Source organism: Ammodytes marinus (genome assembly GCF_949987685.1).
Source record: "Ammodytes marinus genome assembly, chromosome: 24".
Lineage (NCBI taxonomy): Eukaryota > Metazoa > Chordata > Actinopteri > Uranoscopiformes > Ammodytidae > Ammodytes > Ammodytes marinus.
The window spans coordinates 12,961,118-12,985,315 of NC_137228.1; the positions used below are offsets into that span (position 1 = coordinate 12,961,118).

The 24,198-nt window shown below is 40.1% G+C and overlaps 3 protein-coding genes across 3 annotated transcripts; all 3 read left to right on the top strand.

Moving 5' to 3' along the window:
• Positions 1-154: 154 nt before the first annotated feature.
• LOC307269906 (ly6/PLAUR domain-containing protein 1-like) lies at positions 155-6,295 on the top strand (the record flags this gene model as incomplete). Its single annotated transcript, XM_080052992.1, has 3 exons — positions 155-203; positions 3,085-3,219; positions 6,045-6,295. The coding sequence occupies 3 exons, from the start codon at positions 155-157 to the stop codon at positions 6,293-6,295; spliced, it is 435 nt and encodes a 144-aa protein (XP_079909118.1).
• Positions 6,296-13,628: 7,333 nt separating this feature from the next.
• On the top strand, positions 13,629-21,353 carry LOC307270045 (actin-related protein 3). Its single transcript, XM_080053175.1, has 12 exons — positions 13,629-13,808; positions 14,214-14,269; positions 15,067-15,191; positions 16,595-16,705; positions 16,858-16,953; positions 17,720-17,827; positions 17,923-18,066; positions 19,025-19,198; positions 19,366-19,458; positions 19,548-19,673; positions 19,982-20,065; positions 20,305-21,353. The coding sequence occupies exons 1-12, from the start codon at positions 13,765-13,767 to the stop codon at positions 20,398-20,400; spliced, it is 1,257 nt and encodes a 418-aa protein (XP_079909301.1). The 5' UTR covers positions 13,629-13,764; the 3' UTR covers positions 20,401-21,353.
• Positions 21,354-21,620: 267 nt separating this feature from the next.
• Positions 21,621-23,633, top strand: LOC307269907 (transmembrane protein 182-like; the record flags this gene model as incomplete). Its single annotated transcript, XM_080052993.1, has 4 exons — positions 21,621-21,871; positions 22,376-22,589; positions 22,682-22,819; positions 23,365-23,633. The coding sequence occupies exons 1-4, from the start codon at positions 21,719-21,721 to the stop codon at positions 23,631-23,633; spliced, it is 774 nt and encodes a 257-aa protein (XP_079909119.1). The 5' UTR covers positions 21,621-21,718.
• Positions 23,634-24,198: the final 565 nt, after the last annotated feature.

The following is a 24,198-nucleotide window of genomic DNA, read 5'->3' on the forward strand; positions in this document are numbered from 1 at the left end:
ACACCACTTCTTGGCTGAAGGTTTGACTGTCGCCTCAGCCCAAAGTCCACACTATGAGCGGCTCTGTGTCTTGGCACGTCGTACTCCTCCGTGCCTCCGTCTGAGCGAGCTCGTTTGGTCTGATGTTTCCCCACCGAGCGTCATTTGGGAGAGAATGCGTTTTCTCGTTTTCGCGACTTTATGTGGAGTCTTTCTCGACCCAGGTAGGTGCAAGATAGTTCGAGGCACCACAGACCGTGTGTGTGTGTGTGAGGGGCACAGTTTGGAGCGCATGAGTCTGGCTTGTATGCACACATAACAGGTTCTTATAGTGAGGTGCTGTATGTGCTAAATGTAGGCCAACCTTTCTGTCTACCTTCGTGCTTAACGGAAATAATACTACACAAGAAATTCCATTATTTACATGAATTGCATCAATCATACAGATATTTTAAACCAAAGCATTTCGGGATATACTTTTCCAATTGTTTATGACTTTTTTTGATGCCATTATATTGTGAAGAACAGAACAATCACTTTTTGGAAACTAATTTTATCTGCGTATGTGCGTGTAAGTCTGTGCGTAAGATCGGACTTCAAGATCTGAAAAATTAACCATATGACTATGTACATTTTGCGAAACTTAAGGAAAGGGGAAAAATGTGCAGTCATTCACAGTCATGTTGCCTATTTTGGCGCTGGTTTTACGCACGGGGATGCAGTGCCATGCTGGACTGCGCTGCGCTGTTTTTGGCACAGGAAGAAAAAGACCGTGGCAAAGATTCAAACCAGGGACACTTTCAAACCTGTGATTATTAGTTACCGATGCGCTGCTTGTTTCTATTTCTCTTGTAGATACATTTACTTGAATGAGGAATGTTATTTTGTTGGCAAAGACAGTCAAAACGTGCAATGTTGTTGTGCCACTTTGCTCTTTCTGAAATAGAGGGGCTTATATGAGAATATTGAATGCTACACCTGTCTGATTTTTTTTTTATTGTAACAGTTTCTGGATGCGTGGTACCTATGACACTTGAATGACCAAGAGGGAACATACTTTAGCTGCAAGAGGAACCAACCATTGACCACCATCCCTAAATACTGCCACATCATGATTCATTAAAGTCACTGAAATTATGTTTAGAAGATATTGGTTTTGCAGTTGTTCTACTATATACCCGCATATAGAAGGTTAAAATGGATTTGGTTTATTTTTCTCTTATTTCTGTTGTGGGGAAAAAGACAAATAGATTAAGAGTAATTTTCTAGAAGTGATAAACTGTGCCAAGGCGCTGGATATTTTTGCCCTCCAGCACCAAAGATATTCCCCACAAAACAAGGAAAGTTCCTTGTTATAAGAATGTCCTTTACTGAGGATGGATGGCGGCTTCAGGCTTTCGCTTGCTTTAAAGTAATTAGGCTGGGGTTTTGATGTTATATGTGGACCTTTATCAGATGCATTTGATGGCGCTGTCGGAGTTGAGATTAATGTTTGGTGCCATTTCAATAATTACACCACTAATAAATGTCAGCAGGTACGGATGGCCTGTGTGGGATCTTTAGGGAAGAGAGGTCAGGCGTGTTTGTGGGACTTGAAGTTTTTGATTGAATGCCTCTGTGCTGCTGCCATTGTGATGAGATCCTTTAGAAATACTAATTGAACCTGGCAGGTATGGCACAAGACATTCTTTGTTTGTTTTACTAAATGCTATATTTATATATAAATACAATCATTACTAAGACAATTAGTAATATACAGTATTTATATATAAATATATTACTAAGACAAATAAAGAATGTCTTGTGAACTATTTTCACTCTGTCAGTTCTCTTTGAAAATGGTAAAAGAAAAGAAAAAAGAAAATAGACTAAACCATTACATTTAATTCCATTAGTAGCCTACATTAAAGACACTCCCATTCAATTTTAAAATGAGGTTTCAAAGGCAACAACTAAAGCTACATCAGGCTACTTTCAATAGCACCAGATAAAACTTGCAAAAGCTGCGATTTGCACTTTGTTTTATCATTACACGAAGATGTGTTAACAGTCAGACACAGGTTTTTAGTATCAGGGTTAGGAATGCACATGGACAATCCATCCTGCAGCCTGTTTTATTGGAATTGGACCTTTAACACCTAAGAAAATCATTTGGTTAATAGGGACTACAAAGGGGCTTTGGTGCATTTTTCTCACCTCAATGTACAGAGCTATAACCCTTCTGTTGACACGTGTTAGACAGCCAATATAAACAGATGCGAAACACTTAAGATTAGACTCGGAGAAGGACGTGGCTATGTGCTTTGTAAAAGTCGCAAAAAACCCTTTGCAGAATGTGTGGAATCAAAATAAAGTGAAGAAATTGCGGTGATAGGTTTCACAAAATAATCTATCCTGTTGTGAATGGACAATAGGTTTTAGGCTCTGAAGTGATTCAGCTCCCAAAGTGTTGCTTAAATCTTTAAACATACCGTTATGCTTTTTCATTTAACAATTACCCAGATTTTACCCCATTCGCAAAGGAAATGTTTTATTTTCTTTGGTTAATATAACTTATTTGCTTTCTTGCTGGAGAGTGAGATAGGCCTAAGTAGATCAATACCACTTTTGTGTGTTAGACACATAGATAGTATATAAAATGGATCTAGCATGCGGGCTGACCTCAGTTATTCCAACTGCATCCAATCGTCCTGGCCTATGCGCGTCGCCATCTTGTCAGATTTTACTCCGCCTCATTCCCTCTTACCGAAAAAGGGCATTGATGTAACGTCGGGGGGAGGGAGATACGCCCATCTAGCTGACGTATACCTCCGAGGTTTAATAATGCTGTGAAAACGGCCTATTTAACAAGGGAGTCAATGAGAAATTGCTCTGTTTTGGTACCACCTCTTAGTGGCATGGCGCAAGATGCCCATTTTCCAAAATTCTGTGAAACTATTCTGCATTTGACCAACAATACGGTTTTTGTATAAAAAAAGAAGGATTGAAATGATTAGTTATCTAAAGTATTCATCTTTACATAGGCCTAAACAAAAACTTTTTTAAGGGCTAATTTTTTTCAACCACTAACGATTGAACATTTTGCATTCTTGTCGCACGGTGCAGGAGATGCCCTTCAGATCCAGTGCTACCAGTGTGAGGAGATGAAGCACAATGACTGCTCCACGCCCGAGTACATCGTTAACTGCACCGTCAACGTACAGGACATGTGCCAGAAGGAGGTGCTGGTCAAACCTGACGGTAAGGGACGGCCTTATAGCTGTATTACCAGGGCTGCTCTCATTGCTGATGCACAATAGTTCTCAAGGAAAGTTTGTAGTTACTGGATGTAAAAGCGATAGTGCGTAATTTATGTCGCCCCCCCTGGTGGGTAGGTAGGATACTTTTTTTTTTAAACAGCATATTTCAATGACATTTGGAGGGAGGTAAACCCAGGAACCAACTGTCTCACACATGTATCCATCCGGTGATTGTCAATCAGATAAGTGGTATTTTGGTGTCGATAGGTATCTATTCTGGATGAAATTTGGAGGGTTATGCATCCCTGTTGGAGGTATACACTCTCTAGGTTTTCATAGTCTTCGGTGGGATCTAGGACAGAATCGGTAGAGATTGATGGTTGGGGATTGGTAAAAGTGCAGGCTGGGTCAGGCTAAAAACAATCCAAGTAGAAAACGAGAGTTCCTATTTTATGTGCAGGAGAAGGTGACATTCTGGAAATTGGAGACAGAGCTGATGCAATGTTCAGAAGGTATACTCAACCTCTGGGCATTACTAATTAATTATCTGCCAATCAGGTGAGGGTAGGCAACGTTATTAAGTCACTAAGCAATTTTCTTGATGTTCAACTGGACAGAAAGAAAGCCTGAAAACTGCTTTTTTTAACTGGAATAAGCTTTGCTGTTGGCACCTGTGGGCACTTTCTCTCTTGACTTCAAAAAGATAGGGTACTCCATTATCTCTTTTTTCCTCAACATGAACAGCTTGACTGTATGTCCCTATTTGTGACTGACTGACCCAGCAGAAGGCCGAGCAGGCTCAACAAAAATCTCCGGTGATTTTCAGAGAAAACAGACGTAGCTATCTGTTGTTTAGTTCCTTTGCTCAGCTTGAAAGACAAATAGAGAAGCATTGATCGATGTGTGCAGAGACTCGCTGTGTTAGCAGACGGCACAGTCTTGTGGACAGAGCATCAGACTGTGTTTGTACGACAGCTATTTTTCTCATGCAGTGTGGAACCTGAATTGTTTTCACATTCACACTGGCTTTTCTACAAGGCGTTTCTGTGTTGCATTGTCGTTGAAACAAATTATTTGGCTCATTCGTCAAAGAGGAGAGACCTTTTCTCGGCTGCCACTAACACTTCACTAGATTAGTTTTGTTCTGTTACAAAAAAATAAATTAATGGTTGTTGTCTATAGGGTCTTTTTTTAAGCCATCCCAAAACCAAAAACACAATAGCGCTAGTATGAGGACTGGAATAAACTGTGCTCTTTAATGGATTAGGACAGTTTTACTAAAGATGGTGTTAAATTATTTGCCAAACATTTTTTTAACCCATGTCCAAAAAGCCTTAGCTATAGATTATATTTCTTCAAAATGGGTCAGCCTGGAACATCAGCCTGAGACCGCACTTTTCACCAACTAATTGACCTTACATTAGTTTAATTAGCTTAGCTTTATAAATACTGTCACTACAGACATCCAAATCCTAGCTTTCCTTTTAGAAACAAGGCACCTGCTTATGTCTAACCCAGTCTGAAATCAGGGACACATTGTAGTTTTAACTACATATGTTCCGACCGCAAACCAGTTTTTAGAGAGTGCAACACTTCCAGTAGGGCCAATGTTAGTGCACATTCAAATTCTGACGTAAAACTTTCTGTTCAACAATGTGACCATATACAAACTGTATTGAAGGATGCCAGACAAGTGGCGTGTGGCTAATTTAATTGAATGTTCAATGCCTGCAACTGTAGCTATATGTGGTGTCCTTCAGGAAGAGATTGAACCTGCAATGCTATAGATGTTATGCTTTGCCTCAGATGCAGTAGCCCCAAGTCTAAACTTGTATACAACAAATCCAGCAATCCTAGAGGCAAAATGCTCTGTTCTACATACAGTATCTTCTTATCCTTCATCAATAAAAAGCATTTGCAGATATTCAGCCGACAGAGATGGAATTTATCTGAATTTGATGTCACAACTAGGCCCTACTTGTTTCTTATCCAGGTACGGGCTAGATTTAATTTTCCGACAACAGCAAAAAAGAAAAATAACACAATAGGAATGGCACCCAAATAGATAGATGGTGTAGATACGTTGAAAAATCTCACCAATATACCAGAAGGAGAAAACACCACTTGATAAAGGAGTCGGTGGCCCTGGAGTGCAATAAGACGTTACAGCATATGAGGGTTTTTTTCTTGCTCATACAAATTGTAGTTACATATCCCACACTGACAAACATCGGTAAATGAGAGCAGACAGGAAGTCAATAGCTCCATTGTCCTATAGTGCAATACAATGCTGCAGCATTACAAAGCACAAGGTTCTTATATGTTACGTCTTTAATCCAAGTAATCTAATTACAGCATTGAGAGAAATAAAAAACTATTATGTCTACATTTTGCAACACATCTGTCCAACAACTGTGCTTCACCTGTCTGGAAGCGCTTAAAGTTAAAGCTATAGTGCGTAACTTTTTCATATAAATGAATGACAGTTACATTCAAGCCATCGAGCCAAACGAGTTGACTCAAAGTTGATTAAGCCAATCAGCTCAACAAAACTCTATCTGTGTTTCTCAACGTTTCGGAAACTGGTGCAGGATGTCGGATAAATACCAAAAAATGCCCCAGAAATGTTTTCAGTTGTTGATAATAGTGCTAAGAAAAAACATGGACTTATAGTAGAAGGTAAATATCAAATCCAGTGCACAATCACCGAAAGCTTAACTCATGTTAATGGGCAAAAATGTGTTGTTGTTATTCCTCAGAATTCCTCACGGGGGGCAACAGAAGTTACGCACTATATATTTAAAAACTTTTTTCTGTATTTTGCAGGAATACATTATCGGAAGTCCTGTGCCTCCTCTGCGGCTTGCCTCATCTCCTCCTCTGGCTATCAGCAGTTTTGCACCGGCCGGCTAAACTCGGTCTGCATTTCCTGTTGCAACACCCCGCTCTGCAACAGTCCCAAGAAGAAGCGTCCCATCCCCGGGGCAACCGTGTCCATCCACCGAGCAAACCGGTCATACTTCCTCTTCCTGACCTACTTCCTGCCCCTGCTGACTCTGCTGCTCCCCGTGACGTAGACTGAGTGACCCCTTCACATCTCCACTGTACGGTTTGCTTTCTTTAGTTCAAGCCACAGACACAACTTTTACTTTCTTGCCCTTTGTTTTAAGGGGTTCAAAAAAGTCCCCCAACCAACCCTTAAGCTCGGTAAATAACACACATATATATATATATATATATTATATATGATATTGTCCAACACCTTTGGGATGAAATGAAACACCTGCTGTGCACCAGGCATGTCATGGCATGTTTGTGCCACAGTGTTGTCCCATTCGACACGCCATAAATCAGAAAAGGCTTCATGTGAACGCATCCTAAATCCATGAAAGTCGCTAAATGCACACAAATGTAAACACTATAAACACATTATTTTGAAGGCTGACCGGACACATTTTCTGTACCTTTTTTTGTCACAGGTTAAATGCTGTGACAAACCGAGGGAAACAATTTTGAACAATGCATCGGCTGTGTATCTTCTCAGCTTTGTGAAAATCTCTTATTATGATGTGTTGTACAATGCCATGAGTATGACACTGGAAGAACTGGAGCTTTCTGGACCATGTGTCGCTCTCATTGCTGGAGAGCGACAACAATTACATGCTATTTAAAGGGGCTGGTAGAAGTCATTGTTGTAAACAATATTTTGATGCTTTTGTTTTGCGTGTTTTATTTGACCGATGGTTTGAAACAGCACTGTTACTTATACCGTTGCTGTTGTTGCTCAGATACAAAGATTTACCTATGTTTTATGGTTTTGACAAAACTGACATTTATGACCCCAAAATACACTTATATTCCTCATTTGTTACCATTGAAAAAGCACTTTTATTAAGGCAAATAATAATCTGAAAGTCCCTGAGGTCCCTGACAGCATATTATCGATCAAGTACAGTTTATGCAAATTTACACTGGCAAATTGCATTAATTGACATTTTGCCACTTGGAATAAGAAAGATGCTGAAATGCTTTTGTAGAAAGTTGTGTTATTGCTTTTTACTCCTCTATCATAAGTTTTAAAAGTGGATTCTTCCACACAAAAAGCTGATCATATACATTAATTAGACATTAGTATTCCATATATTCCTCTGTGCAATAAGATATTGAATGGTCTTAGAGCTAAACTTGGTACAATGAATTATTAAATTTGTATTAAATATACATAGAGAAGTGTATGAACAAGGTTTAAGCACAAATAAAGTATTACCAGAGAAATGCTTCAAGATGATCTCAGCCGTATTTCCCTATAAGTTTACACTTCTTTATCGCTTCAAATGAAATGCCTAAATTACCGCATGTAGACAAATTGTTTATCTAATTCATGGCAGATTTATTTGTGTCACAAAGTTATATTTTACTGCTATCACTGTGTTGCTGTTTTTTTGCAATCTCTACAGCGTTATATTTAAATGTTATGCATTTTTCTGAAGACATTCTCTTACTGTACTTGAATGCCACGTGAGGATAATAATGGTCCGGACCAGAGCAGAAGCCAAGAAAATGCCCGAAGATCATCAATTACACATTGGTTCATTATAACATTACTGTTTTCATCTTCAAAAGAATCTTGTATATAGATTATTAATATTACCATTATTATAAGACTTATTTCTGTGATTTCAGACAGAGATGGACCATCTGACGAATGTTTATGGCGTGTTTTTTTCGTCTGGTCTTCTGTGAAGAGTAACATTGTGTTATGTAAATCAATGTTGCAGAAAAACAGGCCTGTCAAGTGGCTGGATGGCCTGTTTTCAGTCATCTGTTGCAATGCGGCTATAATGTTAAAAAACTTAGGATTTCACCTGTTTTAATCTATGAAGTTTTGTTTAGAGAAAAATGTTTCCAGGACATCTTTCCCATTTAAATGTATTTCATTTAATTAAAAGTTTAAAGTTTTTGCATGCTCTCTCTTTCTGCATTGACTCTTGCAAAATTCTCCACATTGTGCTAGCAATTAACTGGAAGTAATTAATTGGAAGTATCCCATGCATTGAGCATCCACTTTCCATAAATGACTACCAAATCAGGACCTTTAAAGGAAGCTTCCTATAAGATGAGATACATAATTGATCTTTTGTTGGAAATGTTAGGCAATTAAGGACCTGTAAAGTCTAGAAAATAGTCCCCTGCATTGACGAAACATGGAATATTTCAACCTTAACACCCGTTCCCAAAAGAAAGCCAGATTCCCAGTCTTTGACTGTGACTTGACTTTGACTAGAAGAATTTCTAACTGCATCGACCTCCACCTGCTTTTCCAACCCTTCAGCTCAAAATTAGAATTCACCTCGCCTTGCATTAAAAAGCATGAACTTTGCAGAGGGTTTTCGGATGGGAGGGGATGACTTTATTTGACTTCTCTGTCTCTGAAAATGAAAAGTTTCCTCTGCTGGTGGTCCCTGGGTGCTTATTTTGGCCTGAATGCCCCCTCCGTGGCATTAACCTTCACACAGTCCGGGCTAAAGACGCCCCCGGAACCAATGTTTTATTAAATTAGCTCCATTTCGCTAAGCTACCCTTACTGAATATACTAATTTATTGATTGTTTTTAGTGCATTGTGCAGCCTCTGCACTTTTTCAAATGAGTATGCACAGCTCTTTTTTTCTCACCCCCACAGGCATTTTTCTTACTATATTTTGTGTGGTATCATTCCACATTTTATATACCTGTGTGCATGTTCAATTACTAAAACACAATCATCTCCAGCCTCATCACAGATAAAAGGCTTTGTAGGCAACAGAAGATTAAGGTGTGTGTCAGAATGAGCAGAGGACACCGATTAGATATAATCCACTGTATTACACCAGGCTTACAATGGCTGTGCTTTGCCCTGTGGCGACCAAGCTTCCAGGTGATTGAAATGCAATGCTTCAGCCATGAACGGTGATACAGAACTATGGGCCCTAGAGTTTTTCCTTTTAAAAGAGAGAGACAGCAGATCTTGTGGTTAAGTTGTGGTCCCAATGGTCGACTTGTAAATGCCATAATCCAAACTGTTCTCACTGATATGCACTGCTGCTTTGTCAGAGGCACAATAGAGCAGCACCACATAATTGTTTGCAGAGATGAGAAATGTGTTCCAAATGCAGCCATGTTGAGACACATAGTAGCATCAAGGGATATCATATGAATTACGTGTCTTTAGATTGAGACACTGCAGGAGAATAGGGGGACATTTTTTACTTATAGATATCATCATGAAACCTTGTACAGATCTTAAAAATACCTTTTTGGCATGTTTTTAAGAACAAAATGTATCACAAATCTGACAATTTACAACATATGAACAAATCCTTCTTTAATGGTGCTGAGAATGATGTTGACGTGAAGCTTTAAAAGTTGAGATTCTTGGTTCAGGGAATTGAAAAAAACTGATGTTGAGATAATGGCTGTCAAAGATGGTTATATAGGAGAAATATACAGATGCAAACAGACAAGGTTAAGTCAAATAAACACCTGAATGTACATGTTGGACCTTTTCTTTGTACTAGTATGAAAGAAGACATGTTATGGAAGTCCCAAAATTGACCAGTGCATGTTTAAAAAAATAGAACGTTTTTGCTTGCAGTCTCGCCAATCTCGCTTTAAAATCTGAATCTCAGCTGTGTCGATTGCAACTTTAAAAAAATGCCTCTTTTAGCAGCGAAAGCCTTCTGCAGGGTGTGACTTGGAGCATCATTAAGAAGTAAGTACACAGAGGAAGAGGAAGATGAGGAAGAAGGAGTCAGGACTGACAATGGGAAGTGCCGACCGCAGATCCCTCAGGATTAAGAAGCAGCAAAATACAGGTGATTATTAAAAATAATAAGGCCCACCTCTGCCTTGCTCTAATGACGGTGAGAAAAAAAACAATTCATATTAGTGGCCCTGGCAGTGAAAATACTCCAGTTGATGAGGGACCTCGACTCATCTACTTTGTTTACTGTGTAGGAAAGACTATTGGACATGAGCCAGGGATTATCTATGGTGGTGTGGGCGGGAGTTGTTTAAGGTAGAGAGTGGAACACAGTGAGTCTATTACCATTAGTTCAGCTGTACGGATACTGTACATTGTGCAGAGTTTCAATAAATCAGAATGAGTCCATTTAAAGGTAGAGTCAGGGATTCTTGAGCATGCTTGTTGTCAATATTTATTTGTCAAAATCAGTGAATATCTCCTCATGATCCGCTACCATGATCTGCTATTAACAATCCAGTGTCAATACACAGGCTAGGCTCTGTGAACAGGCATTTAAATAAAGGGTATATGTAAACAAAGGGGCCCACCGTAGCTAGCAACGTGCCTGTGTACAGAGCCTAGGCTGTGTATTAACACTGGATATTATTTCTGAAAAAAGTGATTTTGACAACTAGCTTTCTCCAGAATCGCTGACTCCTCCTTTAACTGCATCTCATCTCAGTAATTTCCATTAGTTGTCAACCATGAATCAAAACATCAATATTTTAAATAAACTTAAACTTAATATGCCCAGTTTTGCTATGCATTCAATATATAAATCAAAATTAAATGCTATTAAATTACAAACCCCCATTAAAAATATTACTGTACTGTACATTGATTACAATGAAGCCCATGGAAAACATGTATAGCTTCAATAATAATATTGATGACTAAGCAACATGTCAACATATACAAGCTACTTTAACTCCAATCCACTTTGATGCCGTAGCACACATCTTAATTCCGGTAAGTAGGCCCAATAAAGAGAAGAAAACACAATTAAATTCTTCCTCACAAAGTCACAGCAGGAAAGTTGACAAATAAGCCTTAGTGTTAGATGCGATTATTCCATTCAAAGCAGAGGTGGACTTACCATGAAGGCAAAGCCAAGGCAAGCATTTGCCAAGTGCCCCCATAAAATGCCTCACTTATGGTTAAGATATTTATTTAATTTAAACTTTTGCTGAAATTGCATCATAATTAATAGACTGTAAATGCCTTCCATTGTTCATTTTTGTCTGTCTTACATCTTTATGTTCCTAAAGTGAGAAGCTAACAATACATTGGCCCTCATTTATCAATCTTGCGTAGACCAGAAAAATGGGTGTACGTACATTTCCACGCAAATCTCGGCATTTATCAATATGGACGTGAGCGTAGGGTACGCTCAAATCCCACGCCAGCTCTCAGCTCGTGTACGCAAATTTTAAAACAGCTTGGACTCGCAGTGCAGGCTGTGCCGGGTAGCCGATGACTTTGTTGGACAATTATTAGAAGATAATACAAATGCAGTGCAAATAAGACCGAAATAAAGATATTAATCACTTAAAAATGAGCAGCTTATGGTGTGCAACTGAGTAGGAGAGCTGATTCAATAGTGCGCACACCGACCACTTAGGAGGGCTGCATGGGACTGCAAGGGCAGTTGTCTCCGTCTTGGAGCAGCTGGGGGGACACTGAGGCACGGGGTTTGCATTCATTCAAAATGTTAGCCTAAGTATTAAATATGTAGTACACATACACTGCTCTTTATGATACCAAAAAATACACGGCACAACATTCAGCTTAACATTTTATTTATTTGACGCACTTTGTAGATGTTAGTTCCTCTTTTAATGTGTCATTAATGCTAAAGCGAGCGATTTATTTCCACCGTTAACCGGCACGTTGTTCCTATCTGCTGGTGGAGCAGGACGGTGGGCGCTCTCACAGCTGATCGCTGCCGGGTCGGCTTGTGCAGCTGACGGCCGGGCTGACCACTCGTGCCAAGCACATGCTGTCATACAGTAAAACGCTAAATGTGTTATTTTTAGTTTTTAAAACCCTTTTGAATAGTGCTATCTAAAAGGGCCAATACATTCTAATCATTCAAATCTCTGCAGACGTGTATTTATTTTATGGGGACCATTATCGGACAGTTGGTGCGTCTTTTTCTCCTCCACCACTTATATTATGCCCGCAGCCCCGCACCCCCATTTGGTTGCATTTCAGAACAGCAACACGCTTTTTTTAGTGGCGATTTTGAGTCAACACCAACGCTGTTGACCGCAGCAGTTATTTCCTTCCTAACTGCTGCCTTCTGTCGTTCTTTGATGCTGCTTGTAGGCTAATGCTCCGAAATGAAACTCTTTTTTTCTTCTACTTTCGCTGTTATTCTGTCAATTTCTACTTCAGGGAAGTGCCGTATTGCGCATATCCATGTCGTAAAACCTCTGGGCGAGGCCTCTAAACTGAGAAAATATAGGGGCGTGATACGCTAGTTTTCATCCGCCGCATTTATCAATAATGGCCTGGCGTACGCTGAGATTGGCGAGATACGCCTGTTTGATAAATCCCACGCGACACCTGGCGTAGGGAGGTATTTGCGCCAGAATCTGCACCAGTTTCCACGCAAAATTGATAAATGAGGGCCATTAAGAGCACAATTATGGAGACATAGGAACAATGCACATAGTAGTTGAATGTAAAGTCAATCTTACTGTGTTTGATGTTTATAATTAACACATTACTATTTTGTACAAATTGTTTAGGTGGCAATGTTCTTTTTGAAACTTTCATGCCAATAAAGCGATTTGAATATGAAGTTGAAGATAAATAAGTTACACATAGAGGTATTTGCAAGATATGTATGAAGATATACCGCATATTGAGAAAGATGGTGTCTGGTGGCTCTCTTCTCAAAAATGAGAGCACTGGTGCCATCTAGCATTCAAAGCAGGCACACACAGGATGGTAAAATCACCTGCAGAAAACTGGCAAAATATTACGGATAGAGAAAGGGAGAGTCACTGGCTTTTTTATTTCCAGAATAACAACCATAGTAAATAGACAACAAATAGAATTGCAGTCAGGATGGTTTAACTGTTCAACTGAAAAAATATATTTATTTTCTTGGTATTATTTTTTATTTCCATATAAAATATGAAAAACATGAGTTAAAATGTCCTACAAGTAGTGCTACAAAATGTTCACTTTGTTTAGTTTAATTTTTATTTGTATTCTATAGTTAAATTTTCAATTGTTACTTACTGGTAGGCTACTATTATATACTAAAAAATAGCAGTGCACCTCCCACCTTACTATCTATCTATCTATCTATCTATCTATCTATCTATCTATCTATCTATCTATCTATCTATCTATCTATCTATCTATCTATCTATCTATCTATCTATCTATCTATCTATCTATCTATCTATCTATCTATCTATCTATCTATCTATCTATCTATCTATCTATCTATCTATCTATCTATCTATCTATCTATCTATCTATCTATCTATCTATCTATCTACTCTACTCTACTCTACTCTACGTCTATATATCTTATCAGTTGCAGTACTCGTCTCCATCCATAGGGGGGAGCAGTATTGCGCCTGTGAAGCTGCTGACTCTGCACCCGGAAGCGTTCTGGCTGAGACCTGAGACTAGTAGCTTTTCATTCAGGGGCTGCTGCGAACCAAATCACCGACTATAAAACATATCCCTTCGCACCAGTCGCCTGCTGTATTTGCCTGTAGGTAGATTAAAGAGGAGCGAGCATGGCTGGTCGGCTGCCGGCTTGCGTTGTCGACTGTGGCACAGGGTGAGTGATAAAAATCTTGACGCTAGTTAGCGCTAGCCTGCCTGTCAAACTTCCAGCTAACGCCCCGTTTAGCTGTTTTAGCCGAAGAGGTGCTAACGTTACTAAGCCACGTATGCTGCCTTATTTATAATCATAAAGCCTTTCAATGGACAGTTATAAAAGCTAAACATTAGCTCAATTCCTAACCAGACTGGTCTATTTAGCACGCTTTTGTCATCAATTGATGCTTTGTCTGTGCAATTAGCAGCTAAAGCTAATGTCACTTCCTGGAGAATCCCCACAGCAGAGAAGCTGATTGTCCACATTGTTTTGGATGTTGCTCAATCAATTTACCTGCCATTAATTTCCAGCCGAAAGGTAGTAACTTTAACTAAGCGTGTTTTAAAATTGTGTTCCTTCTTTTAGGTACACAAAGCTTGGCTATGCAGGAAATACAGAGCCTCAGTTCATCATACCATCATGTAAGTATCTAAAACAAACGCCCAAAAAACGAAATTGCTAATTTATGGTTCATCGTAAGGCAAGTGTAACACAGCAATTCAAAAAACATCATAATTTTAATTATTTAAATCATATTATAAGGTTTTTTTCTAAATTAGCCTAATATATGACCTATTATTAAATATAGAAACTTCCTTTTGTGATTTTGCCACAGCTTCAAGTCCATTTCCTTTCACCATACAGTCCAATCAGCCGCTTATCAATAAATAAATAAATTAAACTTTAAATAATTAAGGATCAGGCTGAAAGACTGCTAACTTATTACGAACGTATTGTCTCAAACACAACTATAATTTGTGGAAAACAACTATTATTTCAAAAGTCAAATATCTCTGTGTGAAGTTACATTCAGGTTCATAATAGAAAATACTAGGTTCAAAGGTTTCCCTGAAGAGATGTTGTGTGAATCATCAGGTGACATTGAAGATGACAAATTTATAGCTTGTATTATTGCTCGATATATTTTTTAAGGTATATACAATTTTGTAAGATGTCCGTCATTTCAGACACATTCTTCTGTTTGTACAGGATGTGGTTGTATACTGTATTGTCGGACTGTCTTGAAATATTCACTGGAGCACAATTCAATGTATGTTAATCTGCAGCTGGCTATGTTAATCCCCAACAAATGCATCTTTAGGGTGACATCTTGTATTTGTCCTCGATCATTCAACCAAGTTTTTTTTTAACTACACCCTGTGAGTGTCTGCTTTCAAAATACATATTTCGTCAAATTTTTTCTTGATCTCCCCTCCAGGTATCGCAATCAAAGAATCGGCCAAGGTGGGAGACCAGGCCCAGCGCAGAATGATGAGGGGCGTGGATGACCTGGACTTCTTCATTGGGGATGAAGCCATCGACAAACCCTCTTATTCCACTAAGGTACAGACCCTCACTATTGGCGCTTTTCCACTGCGTGGTATCAGCTCAACTTGCCTCGACTCTACTCGCCTTTTTTGCTTTTCCACCACAAAAACATGGTAAAAAGCCACAGACCGAGCAGCAAGTACACCATCGCCCCGATGTCCTCCGTTGTTGTATGTGTGTGTATGGTTGCGTTCCGAATCGCATACTTTCTACTATATAGTATGTAGAAAAAAGATTTAGGATGTCCCGATTCTTGTGGCCAGATTTAGGATGGTTAGAATACCCGGATGGTCTACTTCATGCGGCCAAGATTGTTAGTGTTGAAAAGTGCATCCTATTTGGGCGATTCTGACCCACAATCCAGTGCGCACGTGAAGTGACTTAACATCGACGAAGCCTATAGGTCCATGTTATGAAAACAAACGGGGATGCGACGGATATAAAAGCAAGAGGCAAGATCAAGGCGCAATGTTATGATGAAATAAGAGAGAAAAGTATGTCCCAATAGTATGTCTACTGCATCCTAACTAGATTCTTTTTATCGTCGGATGTAGTATGTAGAATAGAAAAAAGAAAGAGTATGCGATTCGGAACGCAACCTATGTGTTTTTTGTGTCTCTTAAGGACAGGACACACCGGCCCGATAATCGCAGTCGTAGAGTCGGGAGGGGGCGGGGACACGAATCTGTTTGGTGTGTGCTGTGAAATCGGTCGTCGTAGATGTCGTCGGGCTTCTTTTGAACATGTTCAATCGGTGGCTGGCAGTCTTTCAGTTGGAGCAATTTGATTTGTGGAGGGCTAGCTAGCGAATCAGTGAAGCCCGGAAGTGAGGCGGGTAGCACAAACAGCTAACAACAGTTAGCCATCGTTTTAATGTGTTTGTTTGTTTCGTTCAGCGAGTACTCGCACGCATCAACCCTTGTTGACTGCTCGACACTCTCTGCTAAAAATGGTGCTCTTTATGGTCCATAAATATAAATATGTATTTCTATCCATGTTTATGGTCTAGAGAGCCGTCCCATCATTTCCGGCTTCCGTATTTTTTCGGGCCACAATACAGATTAGCGCAGCCTGCTGTTATGGAGACATTACATCCCGCGCAAGCGCAGAGCCTACGGAAAGTCAGCAGTCATTTTGGTGTGTTCTTTGCACTTTTTCGGCCGCGACGGGAAGACTGGAGCTCCCTGAATCAGCAGTCTCCATTTTCACAGCCTTTTCGCGCAGCCGTGCTATGACCACCCCGTCCACATTCAAGAGGTACTATTTGCAATGGAAAACGACCCGTTTCTGCTTCCAAAACCGAGTCGAGGAGAGCTACTCTGCGATGGAACAGCGCTAATAGGACTGTCTTTTATGAATTAGTGGGATTATGGCTTTAAGAAGAAGTTGACATAATTGTATTTAATTTTTTTCTCCAGTGGCCCATCCGTCACGGGATAGTGGAGGACTGGGACCTGATGGAGAGATTCATGGAGCAGATCATCTTCAAGTATTTGCGGGCAGAACCTGAAGACCATTACTTCCTTTTGGTAAGACCGGGGCTAGTTAAGAGACATAGGCCTTTCCTGTTCAATAATCAGTGTCATTTTTGTAGCATAATAAACGTTAAATTTGACCCTTATCTAGAATACTAAATTGCTGTATTCACATACTTTGACTTTGTCTGTCTCTCTCTCTCTAGACAGAGCCTCCACTCAACACACCAGAAAACAGAGAGTACACAGCAGAGATCATGTTCGAGTCGTTTAATGTCCCCGGTCTCTACATCGCTGTTCAGGTAACTTTCCAAAGTTCTAAAGTCTACCAGACAAACTGCCGACTAGAAACGCCTTTTTCTGTGCTGAGAATTGGCTGTAAACGACAAATCACGATGGCTGCAACTCCACTTCCTCAAAGCTACTGTACTTAAAACACATTCGTAACCAGACGTGTGGGCAGTAGACAGATCTGACAATGGGGAAATGCAAATTTTCACTTCCCTGTTTTTTTTTTAAAGCTTCACAATCTGTTCTAAATGTCGATTTATATCCCACACATAGGCTTTACTTGGGCGACCAGCCCAAGTGATTAAGACCCGCCCAGAGTAAAAGTTCGGAGGGAACAGCGTTTCCGCTCGGATTTAGAAAATCTATGCAGTACAATAGGTAGTCAAGGGAAATCTCACAGTGTTCTAGTTTTTCCAAGCGAACCTAAACGCACCCTGAATCAGTGTCCCCTTTGGCTGACAAAACAACGCAAGACAACAATAATGACATAAAAAGTGTTCATTTCCTTGAATGGGACGGGAATTATTGATGGAAAGAACACGCTGAATCAAGACATCAGGACGCTTCTACCACGACTCGTCAACGTCGCTGATTTATTCAGAATATGCTGATTGACATGTAAAAGGGAATATTCCTGTAGCTGCTATGCATTTAAACATGTTATATGGATTATTGTCTTAACCGGAATATAGACCTTATTCAGAAATATGCTGTGCATATAAACTGTGGTTGGTCAAGGGTTATTCTACATATTCTAAATGTGTTTTCGTGCCTCAGGCTGTCCTGGCGCTGGCTGCCTCCTGGACGTCCAGACAGGTGGGAGAGAGGACACTGACGGGGACAGTGATAGACAGCGGGGACGGAGTCACACACGTCATCCCTGTGGTAAGTTCTCTCATCTTTTTCTGCATACAGTATATTTGTTTTTGCTCCTTCCTTCATGGTTCTCAACCCTAAACCGCTGCACCTTTGCATCCCAGGCCGAGGGCTACGTCATCGGGAGCTGCATCAAGCACATCCCCATCGCCGGCAGAGACATCACATACTTCACTCAGCAGCTGCTGAGGGAGCGCGAGGTGGGGATCCCTCCCGAGCAGTCCCTGGAGACGGCCAAAGCAGTCAAGGTCTGTGTGCTTTTTTTCCTTCGCATTTCATACTGGGTTCCCACGGTCATGAAATTCCTTGAAAAAGATGTGACATTTGAAAAAACTGTTTTCCAGACCTGATAATGGTTTGGAATGATCTGAATGTTTTGGAAGTTTAGAATTTTCGCTAGTGTTTAAAACCTGTTCATGAAAATCCCAAAACGTGTCCAACATTTTGCAAAATAGTTCCTTTAATTGCTATTGTTTACAATTTTGAAATCTGCAAGAAATACCTGGGAAGTCCTTGTTTAATAATTAATAGCTTTTGAATGACAAATATAACACATGCCTCAAGAGAGACGCCGCTTTATTAAGCCATATGATTGCTAAACAGGCCGACCTACTTAAAGCCACTACGAGTAACATGGTCCGTTGGCGGCCCCTTTGGACAAAAGCGCTAGTATTTTTACGACGTGAGGCTGTTTAAAAGATATTTAAATATTACTCGTAGCTGCTTTAAAGCTCCTTTTAATATGGTTTTAGAAATTGGGTAAAATGTCTTGTAAAAGCCATAGAAAAGTCTTGGTGTTTTTGTGATACTGAAGCTGATCACTCCACTCACTATCACATCTCAACAGGATGTTGCATTGTGGTCAGTTAGAGGCAGTTATGTTCTTGCATTTTGAGTCATGCTCTATTTCTGTATTTCACCCTGCTAAAAGGGACCCCAATAAAAGGAAGCGAAACCCGGCCTCAGCAGATGACACTGGTTGCTATTGCTGTGCTGTGTCATGCATTTCTCAGCCTGGCCACTAGAGGTCACTAAAACCCCAGCAAAAATGTTGCATTTAGGGGTCAACTTTTCACCAAAAGCTTTGGTTTGAATCTTTTATATACTATCTATGGTTTGAATGTCATTGTTCTTTACATTGTTCTCACCTATGCTGCATAAATGCATTCAAATTGCTAATTGCTATTGTTATGTTCTTTTTTTTAGGAGCGGTACAGCTACGTCTGCCCAGACCTCGTCAAGGAGTTTAACAAGTACGACACAGACGGCTCCAAGTGGATCAAACAATACACCGGCATCAACTCCATCTCCAAGAAAGAGTTCACCATAGACGTGGGCTATGAGCGCTTCCTGGGCCCTGAGATATTTTTCCACCCTGAGGTACCATGATCATAGGACTATTTTTCCTAACCTGGCAAAAAAGAAAAATATCTTTAGTTTACTTGATGACTTGTTGACTTGTTTTTTTTAGGAAATGTAATTGTATCATGCTGCCATTTTAGTTTCTAACAACAACTTTTTTGCTTTTGCCATTTGGTCTCTTCTAGTTTGCCAACCCGGACTTCACCCAGCCCATCTCAGAGGTGGTGGACGAGGTCATCCAGAACTGTCCCATTGACGTGAGACGTCCGCTCTACAAGGTACAGACACACACACAGCTGCTTAATTCTCTCTAACTGTCAGTATTACCGTATGTGACTTGTTTTCATCAACCTCTCTCCCTCTGTAGAACATAGTGCTCTCCGGAGGCTCCACCATGTTCAGGGACTTTGGCCGACGCATGCAGAGGGACCTTAAGAGGACGGTGGACGCTCGGCTGAAGATGAGCGAGGAGCTGAGCGGCGGCAAGTTGAAGGTGAGCAAACAAGAACCAAGATTGATTCAACTACGTTGCTTTTAGGTCAAATTTAAGGATCTGAAAATAGCCATTGTTGTGTGTTTTTTAAAAGGGATAGTACTTATGCATAGTTAGTGTGTTACCTTATGGAAATGGCAATCAGCATTAGAAGTCAGGGTTGTACTGTTGCAGAGGGTGCCTGCAGATTTTTTTATTTTCACCATGTATATAAAGGCTTTCAGAAAAAATTTAGGGTTTCTCACAGCTTTAGTTTGCCGCCAAAGCCTTTTATTGCAAAAATACCTAACCCTCTTTCTTTTTTGTAGCCCAAGCCCATTGACGTTGCAGTCATCACTCATCACATGCAGAGGTACGCTGTGTGGTTCGGAGGATCAATGCTGGCATCTACTGTAAGTATCAGACTGTATTTTAAGCCACTTAAAAAACACATATTCATCCTTAATAATAAAGCTTTTATTTCTATTTTTATAATAGGGTAAGGGTTAAATAATTGAAAAAGACACTTTTTAATGTTCATTTGAGAGATTTCAGAAATAAACAACAAAAAGCTCCTGTTTTTCCATATGACTTTAGTAAACTTGTCAATTTTTGACCAACACACTAATTGGTATTATTTCTGTTTGCACAGCCCGAGTTCTACCAAGTGTGCCACACCAAGAAAGACTACGAGGAGATCGGACCGAGCATCTGCCGCCACAACCCCGTGTTCGGAGTCATGTCTTAGGCGTGGGAAAGGAGCGCATTCCGCCAAGGGCCAAAGGAGGAGAAAAAAATTAAAAATAAAATGGAGGACAACGCACGCAAGACCTCACACCACACGCTGTGGAACTCCCACAAGCCTTTGCACGGATGCTCCCGACACAGACCCCGTTTTAATTCTGGGAATCGAGCGACATTGGACCAAACAAAAACTGCCAAAAAAATAACGTCGCAAATTAGGAGAAAGAGGTGACTCAACCCTAAAGGATCCTCCGATTTAAAGAAATGTTTACTGCAAGTAGTTTAATAATAGGTGATAAAAATCTTTCATTTCTGCGTGCCTCGTATATGTACCTAAATATCCTCACAGGGTTTGTAATATGTAATTAATCAAGGTGTCCTGTATAAATGCACTTCTCTGTGTATATGGGTTGGGTTCTTTCGCTATGTTATATACTCTTTGAAAAATAATGATAATGGTTGTTACAGGAAGCAGGACACACTTAGCTAGCTCTTTTTTCCATCATGAAATAAAACACCTTTTTATGATAAGTCATCAAAGCAAGACATTGTTTTAAAAAAGCAATCACCACACATTCTGAGCATTCCTGATTTTCTTTTGTATCTTTTTTTTTTATCTTTCTTTCCATACCTGGGAGAAATATTCATTTGAATTTAAGTCAGGCATTTAAAAAGAGATTATTCATCTGTTCAAATCATTTTTCCCAGGTTCCTTTTTTTTCACTTATGTTTTTGTATATGTATTAATCATCTCATGATCAGCCTTGTCTTGGGGTTAAACAAAAGAAAAAGAAAAAAAAGAAGTGGTATTAATATATGAACGTGCAGTTTTGAATGACTGTTGTCGGACCATCACTGTTGCCTAGATCTCAGTTATACTGGATAGCCTTGTACTGTACCAAAATCTGGATTTTCAATTGCTGGCATATCAATAAATGCCAAGGAGATATTTCTACAGTTGTGATTCCTTTATTTAAATGTCCACATTGTACTTGTTCTATGTATCTATGTTTAATACGGCATCTATACTCTGCTATTTTGGTGGGAGTGTGAACCCCCTTGACCACTGTAATTGTATCCCTTCAAAACTGACGCATGATGCAAGAGTTTATTTTCATTGGAGCACGCCTTGCACCTCATTGGTCACTATGTACAGAGGCTTGTAGTTGTAACTGTGCTCACTTATTTCTCTCAGCATAAGAGTAACCGACACATGTAGACGATTCAGCCAGTAAATATGAATTTGAATCAGTATTTCAATATGAAAAACATAGTAATGAATGGCTAAAGGAAAGGGAAAGCTTTGAGTAACAGACTAAGAAATGTCTCCAGCAGAGAGGACGAAGGTGCTCCTCTTCCTAGCCTTGTTCAGTGGAGCTGTGGGGTTCCTGTCCACACTGCTGGCCTTTGGGACAGAATACTGGCTGCTGGCTACTGAGACCTGCAATCAACCAGCGGAAAGCAACACAAATAAGGTATTAAAGTTATTTTAGGGAGAAACTTCAGAGCAATTAAAACAATTAGGGAAATTACAATTACAATTGAAGCAAAATTAGACTAAAATGCAAAAATACACTTATAATTCAGTAGCAGGGTTAATGGGTTGAAAAAACAAGTTTTGTTTACTCAATATTAAACAGGTGCATCACGATAATTTCTAAAATATATTTTGATTATTCAGGTAGCCTACATGTCAAGTTTTCAGATAAACCACATTTTTACACTTGCCTGTATTTTCATTGTTAAATTGTGTACCCTAATGCACATGGTAAATAAGCGGTATCCATACTGGATGCATTCACACCATCCATCAAACACTGTCTATTTACACTTTTACTTAATCCTACATTATTTCATTTGACTAAAACAGCCAGAAGTAAAAGTTGTAGTTGTATGTCAGTGACTCCAGACTCCAGTGACATATTTCTAATTTACATAAATGGGGCATTATTACCAAAAGTTGTTTTATGCTCTACCAGGCCATAGACGGTGTGAGGATCTTCCATGAGGGTCTGTTCTGGCGCTGCTCTTTCCTCACAGTTTCAAATGAATACTCTGTTTGGGACCTATGGCTCTTCCCCTCAGCCAATCAGCCGCCATCAAAGGTCTGCCGGGCCGCTTTCCTCTTCCCATTTCCTGTTAACGAGCCAATGAGAGCATGGATGGAGCCGTACGAACACCACTCTGCCATTGGTCAGTAGGATTTTCTCATGCGATAATTTATTTTCTGACTAAACATGTGCATTGTGTTCTTTCACAAGGCTTTGTTTTCTTTGTGTATTCAGTTTTCCGGACCTTCTGGAGCATCTTCCTGGTGGCAGGATGGGCGGCCGTTGTCATTGGTGGGTTTGTCGTCATCTGTGCTGGCACCCTAGCCAATCACAAGTTCTATAAATTGGGCGGGGCCCTTCTGCTTTTTGGAGGTAACAAATATAATTTATACTTGCAGTTTTCCACCTATACTTTCTTTTAAGTCGTTGTCATCTTATTACATGCGGACTAGCTGACAATATCACACAATTCAGATGTCTTGTGCATTAGTCTGTGGGAGTTTCAAAATTTCACCAATGAACAATGTTTTCTTGCATATTAATGGTGTTCTAGAGCACAATATGCTATTTCTGTGTGACAAAATGGCATTTTCAAGTGAATATCTCCTCACGATCAGCTACTAGTTCAAACTGTGTATGCACTACAAAAAAAAATCCGGTGTTAATACACAACCTAGGCACTGTAAACTGGCATGTAAACAAAGGGTAAGTACACATATTCTACCCACCACAGCTGGCAACATGCACATTTACAGACCCTAGGCTGTGTATTAACACTCTTTCAGAGCACACACAAAGTACGACAGGAACGGATTGTATTTCAAGATATTCACTGATTTTGACAAGCATTCTCCAGAATAGCTGACTACACCTTTAATAAGTTTCTATGCATTATTTCCCAAATGGCTCTTGGTCAGGTGTGTGCCTGCTGCTGGTGGTGGGGATGTACCTGATGTGGGTCCAGGTCCTGGATACTCTGGAGCAGTTTGTCCACCATCAGAGTGTCTCCACTTGTCCCTCGTTCCACCTTAGCGTCCAGCACGGCCCCTCCTTCCTATTGGCCCCCGTGGCTGTCTTCTTCTGCCTGCTGGCCGGCCCTCTCTTTATCCTGATTGGCCGGAGTGTTAAAGGGGCGGAGCCAGACCAAAAAGAGAAAATACCCAAACTTCCTGTCTCTGATGTTTGACAGTGATTCTCTGACGAGATGCTGGTTATTCCAGTTAACCATTTCATCAACTGTGTTAAAGCAGAGTAGGGGAAGCTCCATATTCATGCAAGTAACATGCATAGGCCTCATGTTTATGTCATGAGGTCGTTTGAATAATAGCATTTAGGCAGTGTTTTTCAGCTTTTTTTAACCCTTTTGCGCATGGCGTCCACATATGACGACAATTAAATAAACTCCAATATTTTGGGCTTATCGTGGTAATATTCTCTAAACCACATTGGAGAAATATATTTTGTGAAACATTGAAACCTGATATAAATTTAGCTTTTCCCCTCCAGATTTGCCTGTATATTGTATCGACAGCTCGCACACTGCACAACGACATAGCACCACATAACACACACATTACAACACCAACAGTTCTTTTAAGAACTCCTTTCTGTCTGTCTGTCTGTCTGTCTGTCTGTCTGTCTGTCTGTCTGTCTGTCTGTCTGTCTGTCTGTCTGTCTGCCTGCCTGTCTGTCTGTCTGTCTGTCTGTCTGTCTGTCTGTCTGTCTGTCTGTCAGTCTGACTGACTGACTGA

Bases quoted from the DNA above. Each gene is read 5' to 3' on its own strand.
- LOC307270045 (XM_080053175.1), top strand. From the start codon at position 13,765: ATGGCTGGTCGGCTGCCGGCTTGCGTTGTCGACTGTGGCACAGG. The intron at 19,199-19,365 runs GTACCATGATCA...GGTCTCTTCTAG, and splicing joins AGATATTTTTCCACCCTGAG to TTTGCCAACCCGGACTTCAC. The intron at 19,459-19,547 runs GTACAGACACAC...CTCCCTCTGTAG, and splicing joins TGAGACGTCCGCTCTACAAG to AACATAGTGCTCTCCGGAGG.